General features: G+C 36.4%; 1 protein-coding gene across 1 annotated transcript; it reads right to left on the minus strand.

Moving 5' to 3' along the window:
• Positions 1–2,505: 2,505 nt before the first annotated feature.
• Positions 2,506–6,454, minus strand: LOC140246920 (uncharacterized). Its single transcript, XM_072326240.1, has 6 exons — positions 6,396–6,454; positions 5,817–6,139; positions 5,043–5,330; positions 4,143–4,421; positions 3,505–3,804; positions 2,506–2,744 (listed from the first exon to the last, which is right to left on the minus strand). Exons 1-6 carry the CDS (start codon positions 6,452–6,454, stop codon positions 2,608–2,610), a joined length of 1,386 nt encoding a protein of 461 aa, XP_072182341.1. The 3' UTR covers positions 2,506–2,607.
• Positions 6,455–10,158: the final 3,704 nt, after the last annotated feature.

The following is a 10,158-nucleotide window of genomic DNA, read 5'->3' on the forward strand; positions in this document are numbered from 1 at the left end:
ATACTCACACTCACACATACATACAGACATGTCTTTCTCTATTGTCTAAAAGAAAATAAGTGATTAGAATTTGATATCTTATTGTATTTTTTCTTTGATAAACAGAGCACATTTACCATTATCCAGGAACACAGCTTTCTTACCATTACCCAAACACACTCTCACTCTTTACACTGCAAAAACGTTAAAGACAAGCATTGTTGACTATCTAAAACGCCTTACTAAAAGAAAAAAAATAACTTCATAGTGACAGGTTATTGGTTATTGTAAAGGGATACGTAAAATAACTGTCCATTGCAAATCAAGTTGACAACTACGAAATTCAATTCAATTCATTTATTTTCATACTTCTCATTTGTGATTACTACATTAGAAAATAAGTTATCTTCTCTGCGTGTGTGTGTGTTAAATTACTACAAAACAGTGGGAGAGGGACGAGTGAGATTGTGTAACTGTGGAGGAGAGAAAATATGGGTTCTTTCAGCTGATATGTGATGTCTTTCTGTCTACATCCGTTGACTTTGAATGATCAAACTCAAAAAGTGCACAGGCTTATTCATCTACCAATATATTAAGTTGATATGATGCCTGGAAAAATTTAATGGAACGAATGTTTCGAAAATACTTTTAAATGCAACATAGTTTATAGATCATGTAGATATCAGCTACAAAGAGAATGAAAACAAATGTGGATGATGGAAGTTTGCTTTTGTGTCATGTTACTAATGGGAGAATCACTTTTTATTGTAGGAAATAGACTCGCATTTTTAAATCGCAGATAGTTTTCATATTTTGAAACCTCATTACCGATTTCTGATACAACCGTACCAACTACGCTCTGTGCTTGAATACTATTTTCAATCGCGACTTGCGATTAGTAAAAAAATGGCTTATCAAGGGAAAGTCAAATACAGGAATTCAAGTCATTCAAATGAGTATTTCAATAGTCTTTCAACACACACACACACACACACACACATGCACGGACACACACACACAATCTCTCTCTCTCTCTCTCTCTCTCTCTCTCTATATATATATATATATATGTATATATATGTATATATACATGTGTGTGTTTGTGTGTGTGTGTGTGTGTGTGTGTGTGAGTGAGTGTGTGAAATGACGCTCGGTGAGTCGTGAAAACCGTACCTGGGAAAGGTATATAAGGGATGCACCATGGACAAACTTAAACCTGTTTAGAGAGGAACAGTTCGCAACTCGTCATTCGTTGTGAGTCATGACGTCATTCGTATTGTTGAGTGGTATCGAAGCTGACATCACACTCAAATGTTGCCTTTATGAAGGGAGTCTCTAGAGACTTGCATTATATTCCTTTTTTATTTAGTTATTTTAGGTACGCAATGTTCAGTAAAGTTGTCATGATATTGTTAACATGAACACCAACACACTCACACACACACACACACACACACACACACACACAACCGAACCTACACGGGACATTTTGGACTAATACTTATGAAGAGTTTGTTCGCAAAAATCGATAAGTCCATTTTTGAAGATTTTTGAAGTATGGTCTCTGTCATAAAGTACAATATAATACCTTTAGAATGATATATTTGTTACTAAATATAAAGGTACATTTTTTGAAGTTATGGTCAAAAGAAGCAAACACTTTCTTATGGTTCTCTTTATTTTTCTTGACCTTTAATCGCAAATATCTCCATTTGGCAAATATGGACTTATCGGTTTTTGCAAACAAACTCTTCAACTGGAACGCACTTATGAAACCAGACGAGAGATAAAAAGACAACATTGTCAATCTTCAGCAAACTTTTATTTACTGAGTAACATATTTTGTAATCACATTCTGGTATTTAAAACTACATAGATCCACGTTAAATGATTTAGTTCATCGGTTTAAATACTAAGCAAGAATAGAGTCATGCATGAAAGTACAATCTTATTGCCTTGTTCAATGATTAACAATGCAGTGACGGTGCAACTCCCAATTCATAGGTTTTAAGCACATATCATGTGACTTTAAGATCAGTATAATAATTTCAGTATAATTAAACGATAATACTCTGAGAAGTTGGAAACAATAATTGATATCGTTTTTTAAAGAAAATGAATGAGACATGTTCTTGCTTTCTAATTATTTATGTATTTATTGTTTTATTAATATTGGAAGCAACTAATTTCAAAATGAGGCTTAAAAACGATACTCTATGCCAACAAAGTGCTAAATTAGTAAATTGATAAAGATACGAGCATATTGATGTGCCACATTTATTATACAAAATTGTCACAATTTCAAACTTAAACTTTCAAACTCAGTCACATCGTATCAAATCGATCAATACTCGTTAATCACGTGCAATTTATACTTGGAATAGGCAATCCAACCTCCTCTTGGGTTAACAATAGAAAATAATTTTTCTTTGACTAAGCAGAATAAAAGACAACAAACAGATGTAATGTTTTATAAATGAACATGAAGAAAGGCTAGTAAAATAAAATAAAACTTTCATCCTCTTTTCGTTTTATGAACAACAACAACAGCAAAAAGCAGGAAAATCCTATCGGACTCAGTTAATTAAGTAAAGGAAGAGTTGAAGGTATGTAGAAGGTGTTTAGTTTTTAAAAGACAGTGACCTCTCTCCTCCTCATGATCACCGTCGCACAGGTCAATAACGACAGGAAAAACACGGCGACGAGCAGGGCGTACGTGGTCGATGGCTGCTGAAGAACTCCTCGACGAAGACCAGCAGTTGGACCTTTAATACGACGTACAAGGTGAAAATTCAGATTCAAAGGTGTAAAATAAAACTCTTTTTTTTTTTTTGTCTGGTCAAGCGCACTGGGTGTATCACCTTCAGGAGATAAATACGTGTTTCAATCTGTTCTAGTGTTTCTTTCGAGGGAAAGCTCAATAAACATTCTAATTATTTGTTGTGTAGTGGGGAAACAGTTTATGAAATTGCGACTATGCCGGCAGATAAATCTTCGATCGTTACGATTTAACATTTACGAACGGTTAACGAAAAGCAGCTCAACTGTGAAATTATGCCACTATCAATAATGTCTTTGACATGAATAGTTTTTTTTTTTTTCTTCAGATTTGAAGAACACCAAAGGATATCATAAACTCTGTGCTTGGTAACCTTCATTGAAATGTATGTCATATTCTCAATAAATCCTGAGATGTATTCTTAGAGAGGTCAATATAAAAATATAAGCCAAAATTGAAAATGTTACCTTAATTGTACTGTAGATTGAATCGTGCATCTATTTAGATTTAAAATGTACTGAATATTACAGGCCTGATTTTTATTACAATTGGTATAACATAAAAAGTCCCTCTAGTATTCGAGTGACCGCAAGGACAATAAGTCATTTACATGTCTTGCAAAATAAAGTCACATTGACGTAATGAACCAAGAGTCCCTCTCAACAAAATTAATTGTTTCGTTTTAGGAATCATATTCTCTTTGATTATGGCTTATTATCATCAGCGCATCTGGCTTTAATACTTACCTTTCTTCGAGTCAAATGTTCGACAATGTCTAAGACTGGTGAAGGTCCAACCAATCCCGTTTGTCCCGGAGCACGCTACGTTGATGCACCTTTTATGTGGGCGTGGTCTGAAGAGAGCCGAGGCGCAGCTGGACGAGGAGATCGTGGTGTTGTCGACTCCGATGGTGTATGTGTGAAGGTGTGGGAACGGCTGGTCTTGAAGACTGATGTGACACGTGATAACGAGAATGACCTCACTTCCTTCCCCATTGATCTCCTGGGTTTCGATGGAGAGGATGTTACTCGCTGGGGGCGCGTGATCTATGAGTGCAAGGTACAATGTTTTTGTCGTCATTCAAAAGCTGAAAAAAATCTTTTCTAGACAATATCAGTCAAACAGAAAGGACATACTATTATAACCATAAAACAATCTTTTTTGAAATAATATATGAAATCAAACCGGCTCTTTTATTTTCCCTTTCGTTGTTTTATCTCCACCCATAACAAGCCTATCAAAATTGCCTAAGCAGAACATCATAAAGAAACCACATAAGCTGAAAAATATAAAATCATTTCAACGAATTTAACATAAACTGTCAGTCAAATAAGAAATATTCATCTATTATCATTGATCTTATCAGGAGCTATTAGAAACCTACCTGTTCTCAGTGGGCAGAAGTTCCGCGTAGAAACCGTCTCCCCGAATTGATTGATACCGGTACACGATATATCGATACACCGGTTGATTTGATCTTCTATGGTCGTTGAAGACGCGTTGGATGTTGAGAGATTATATCCATCAACGTAGATTTCGAACATATCGATCGGTGGAAACGGTTGGTCGATCGGATCCACGTGACATGAGATATTGAGATTCGTTCCCCAGTTATCCTCGTCTTCTTCTACCTTGATAGAGATGATGTTAGGCGCAGGTGGGTCTGAGAGATGGAAAGAGATATACAGAGGATGTGATACATTCTTTTTTTTTCACACAAGTTGTCAAAGAGCCCTTTATTGTTTTAAACATAGACATGGATCCGGCTTTATGGACACAATGTGTAAGACATGCTTACTAAAAATGTCAGCGCTAAAGCAGGCAATTAGATGGCACATAATATAGTGTAAAACACATAACTACTTAACGAAGGAGACATCTATTGCATCCTTAAGAAAGTATTTATGTCCATGTAAAGCCTCCCTAGGGTTGGATTCATTGTAATGAATACGTCAAGCGTTTCTTACTTCGGAAAGACGCTTAAGGAGAATAAGAAAATAATTGAAAGGATTTCGTTGTATCTAAAAAGAAACCCGCCTTCAATAATAATGATTGTTTGGCTGCTTTTTAGATTAACCTTAATAAAAGGGGGAAAGTACATATTACCTGGCAGGGATCAAACCCAGTAAATCACAGATATTCCCACCTTTAACCCACCATCGATAACGCTCCTACGAGAACATGTCCGGCAAAGGATTTTGAAAGACGGAAACTTTCGATTGATTTATGCATGGGAGATAATGGGAGAGAAAGAGCTGACATTTCTAGATTTCATATTGCTCACCCCTCGGACAGTGCCTCGTCAAAGCGGAAGTAATTCCGACGCCATTAGTTGCGGAACACGTGACATTAATACACCTGTTTGGGCGTGGTCTCAGGACGGCCGAGGTCCAGCTCGCGTTGGAAAGGATGGTCCCATCCACCTCAATTGAATACAAATGGAGGTACGGGAACGGCTGGTCGCTCAGGTTCGCTCTGCACAGGATTAGCAGATTCATCTGACGGTCTTTGTTTAGGAACTCCGAAGTCTTGATCGACAAAATATCAGATGCGGGGGACTCGCCACTAGTTTCTAGTGAAAATAAGAGACTTGCAGTGACAATGACAGAAGAATGTTATATTTCTTGTTAGAGAAATGGCACTCGTATTTGGAAGAAAAAAATATCATAGACAATGCTGGTATTATTAGAAAACCCTGTTAGAGTGTTAACTTTTACAATAACAGTATAACAGTGCCACTGAGTAAAGTTTCAAAACTCCCTATAGTGGGAATTACCAGAACTCAAATTAGAAGTCTTTAAAATCCAAAGCACTTGCAGGTGGCAAACCTATAAAGTTATTACATCATTCCAGATGGGTCTGGTAAATGTATATAATTATGTATATTATATATATATATATATATATATATATATATATATTGAAACAAGAAAGGAAAAACTGACCAGAAACAAATAATTAATAGTGAGAACTTTGAGCAAAGACAAAAATATATATATGATAGGAAGAAACATTATATATTATGATAACAGGATTCAAAACTGCAATATTCTCTTACCACAGCTTTTTGTACAGTAAGTCTGTGCAGTGGTCGTGTTACCAATCTCGTTAATGCCGGTGCAGGAGATTTCTACGCATCCACTAGGGAGAGGGTCAAGGGTCACGGTGGGGGAGCTTGAAGATGACTGAATGACGTCATTGATCGCAATCTCGTATGCCTCGATTAGTGGAACTGGCTGGTCACATGTGTTGACATGACACGTAATCTTAAGGTCATTTGTTTTCTCTTCATTCTCGACGTGACTGATTTGAATCACGATGATATTGTCCGCGGGGGCGTCTGTCACGTGATAAAGTGGTAATAGTAGACAGTTATTGTTACTTCAGCGCTGATCTAAATCGATTTTAATCTTCCAGTACTTAATTTAATTTAATCCAATTCAATTTATATCATTTTCATATTTCTCAATGAAGGAATGTACATCAAATATAATAAAATGAAATGAATCATAATATCCCTCAATTGTAATGAAACAAATCTGACATTTTCAAGATTTTGTTCTTATGGAAAAATTCATCTGTATAAGATAAATAGCCAGTCTTATTAATTATTCTAATAAGAAAAAGCGAGTCATACAAAGATTGGGACGTATTACCCCGTGCCAGAACTCCATAGTTGAGGTAAGGGGAAATCATGGTTGAGTGTATAATTTGCGATATGAAGAGTTTGTTTGCAAAAACAGATAAGTCAATTTGTGAAGATTTTGAAGTATTATCTCTGTCATAAAGTACAAAATAATACCTTTTAAATGATATATTGGTCTCTACATATAAAGGTACATTTTTGAAGATATGGTCAAAAGAAGCAAAAATTGTCTTATTATTCTCTTTATCTTTCTTGACCTTTAATCGCAAATATCTCCATTTGGCAGATATGGACTTATCGGTTTTTGTAAACAAAGTCTTCATGTGTTGATGGGGATGTAATCTTTTAGTTTGTTTAGAATTCCTTTATTCCTAGATCAAATTTTGGTTAAAAAGCTGATGTGAGATTTCCAAGATAAATCGTTATCATATGCAGTCCTAAAAGCTTAATACTATCAACCTTTGTTAAATTAATGCCATTAATTTGGACATGACCAGGAATAATTGCAAAGAGTTACTGAACAGCATATAATATGCTTTATCAATGTTTAGTGATAAGTTCTTGTCATGACTCCAGGACTGAACAAGTTTCAGTTCGTTGTTTAACGTATGAATAGGCGTGTTAGAATTACGATGTGAGAGATATAAATTTATGTCATCTGCAAAGCATATAAACGAAAGAATCTCTGACGAATTTTGGAGGTCATTTCTGTACAAGATGAATAATAGCGGGCCGAGTAGGCCTCTGGGAACCCTGGGGAACACCACATGTAATTGATTTCATGGAGGACTCATGACCATTTAAATAAACATACTGCTTTCTATCAGTAAGATAATCTCTAAGCCATTCTATAGCCGTCCCCCGAAAGCCATAATGGCTTAACTTATAAAGAAGAATATCATGGTCTATCGTGTCAAAAGCCTTCGAAAAAATCAATAAAAACACCAATGGTGTGTGAAGCATTGTCAAGAGCATGTGCCACTTTATCAATAAAAGTCAATAAAGCTTGGGTAGTGCTACGTTGCTGCATATTCCTGTACGTACGTCATATGCCAAAAGATATCTTAAAGACCATTAGTCTAAGGCGTTAAGTTATTGAAACAGAAAAAAAAAAGAGATGTGGTTTCAAACCAGGAAATTGGAATATTTTGGTAGAAAATTTAGAGATGGATATTTTTGTTTTTCAATTTCCTACTTGAATTCTAAGGCGAAGGAAAATTAGATTTTTTTTTTCTGAATCATGTTGCTTATAATTGACTTATTGCTAAGGAGTCTTGGATAAAAAATGCATGCATTTTAAGTCATCAGCGTTCTTAACGTTTCCTGTTATCTAAATGATGTAGAACAAACAAAACACGGTTAGAAAGTTTACCGCCTGGAATCTTGAAAAATAATTAGGTAGTCGATATTCCCAGTCTGTATCTATCTTTCGCGGTAACAACACTGCAAAAAGGCGGGTGTTAAGTATGAAACTCCGAGCTGGTGTTAAATCCGATGCTCATTCATGGTGTTAGATTAACACCTTCTGGTGTCGTTTCAAAATTTAAAATTGTTTTTTTGAATAGTTTCTTAATTACTGCACTTCTTGTTAATTTTGAAATTCAACAAGACAATAAAGAATTTTCCGATAAAGTACTTGATTTTTGAAAAGAAAATGTGTAAACACATTTACTCCACAGTAACACCAGTTGGTGTGGTCCCCTATTGAAGCTGGACGGGTGTTATACCATTGAAATTAACACCACCAATATCAAATCAACACCATGTGGTGTCATTATTGAATTAAATCTAGCGCAGTGTCAAAAATATCACCAGCCACAGTGTCAAATTAGCACCACGAAGTGCCAGGTGAACACTTTTTAACACCGTCACAATACATTTTCTACACCTGTGGGTGTGGTCCTCTATTGAAGTTTGATCGGTGTTAGATTTAACACCCATGGTATTAAATCTAACACCGATGTTTTAACAGTGAAGTAATGCATTTAGTTATGTCAATGATAATGTTTCAGGTTATCACTAAAGTTCCTACTATTCCATTTATCTATATAAGAATACTTAAATCATAACATTTCGATAAGTTCATAACCATTGATATCCTTACCTATTTTCACTCTCATGTGTAAGTCTACATAGCAATCATTGGTTGCTTTCATTTGGATGTTTATCTACCTCGTCCAGATATAAGGACATACTACCTACTAGCTTAAAACTATGCACTTTATAAAGAGTGACGCTGGCATGGGTAATAATTGTTTACTTATCTTCTAAACTTCAATACTTACTTTCCTTTGGACACTTTATAATCTTTCAAACAAAAACTTCAAAGTGTTCAGCCAGGCAATACCAGGTTATCATTAAAGATTAAGAATGTATATATAAACACAATTTCCAGGGGATATCAATGTGCTACGTTAATGCCAGTCAATGAGCAGGCGCTGAATAGAAATGAAAACAAAAAACCGTCTTCTTCTTTTGTTACTTTCTCACGTTCCTTTTTTTGTTTATGGTGTGTGTGTGTGTGTGTGTGTGTGTGTGAGCGTGTGTAATGATAATAATGATGTGTGGAATTCTTAAGACACCAAATTCATCCAATAATCAAATACTCAAGGCGCAACTTGTCCAAATTATCAACAACAATAGGCAAAGGAAAGAAGGGACAACCTGGAAGAATACAGTACAATATATATATATATTGGTTATATATATATATATTGATTGGTTGAGCGCACACGCATGCTGCACATGCTTTTGCTTGCTCTCCAAAAAAGCTTCTGATTGCTTGTTTTTTGGACATTTCATTTGATTATACTATTACCACCATCTATGTAATAGTGCTCAGAAACTGCTAGACAAGTTTCTATCAGTGAAGTGTCGGTTTTACGCAGTATTTTGATATATTCATTTCTGGATGGATTTGGATTTGGATTTTGCTGTACTCAGTGTGCCCTGTGCTTCCTATGCATCACTGTGTAAGTAGCACATTCTACTATGTTCCTGCTTGGATGAACGTGAACATCTGGATTACAAGTCAGGCACAATGCAGCCTATTCATCTCAGAGTATTTGTTGCTCTTTGTCTCGGTGCTTTTCTGAGTGATCCAGTGCATTGCAGTGGCCAGTCTGCCCTACATCCTTTTCATCATGGGTCATTCACCAGAAGGCACTTTCTAAAGAGGAGAATTTTATACAGTCCAAACTGCACTGCCTCCTTTCAACTAGACATTCTCCATGATGGCGATGTTCATCCAAACCCAGGACCCAACACCCAAAATGGAGAGATATCGCCTGCGTCAGGTTGCCACGGCACATCTCACCATGGACAACGTCAAATCAAGTACACCCCAGGTGAACTTCTGCGATGGAGACATACCAAACTGCAACTCCCGCGAGACGTTTGCGACATCATCAAGTCTTGTGCAATTCAACGAAAGAGAACACGGAGAGGAACTCGAGGAGGCCGCAAGAAGAATACTGTCTCACGTAACAACAAGCCAATATCATCCTTGAATCTCCAGTTGTGTTCCATGAACGCCCAGTCAGTGTGTAATAAGACCGCTCTTGTTCAAGATTTCATCTGCGACAGCAATGTCGACTTGATTGCCATGACGGAAACCTGGTTAAAAGACACACATTCGGCAGTCTCTCGTGAACTTGTCCCTCCCGGATATCGTCTTGTTCATCGACCGAGGAGTGGCCGCCGTGGCGGTGGAACTGGCCTTGTCTTCAGAGAGACAATTGATGTTCATATGGTA

Source organism: Diadema setosum, chromosome 3 (genome assembly GCF_964275005.1).
Source record: "Diadema setosum chromosome 3, eeDiaSeto1, whole genome shotgun sequence".
Lineage (NCBI taxonomy): Eukaryota > Metazoa > Echinodermata > Echinoidea > Diadematoida > Diadematidae > Diadema > Diadema setosum.

Coding starts and splice junctions, on each gene's coding strand:
- LOC140246920 (XM_072326240.1), bottom strand. CDS start 6,454: ATGATTTCCCCTTACCTCAACTATGGAGTTCTGGCACGGGGTAATACG. Junction 6,140..6,395: donor GGTAATACGTCCCAATCTTT/GTATGACTCGCT, acceptor TCAGCGCTGAAG/TAACAATAACTGTCTACTAT. Junction 5,331..5,816: donor TTACTGTACAAAAAGCTGTG/GTAAGAGAATAT, acceptor TATTTTCACTAG/AAACTAGTGGCGAGTCCCCC.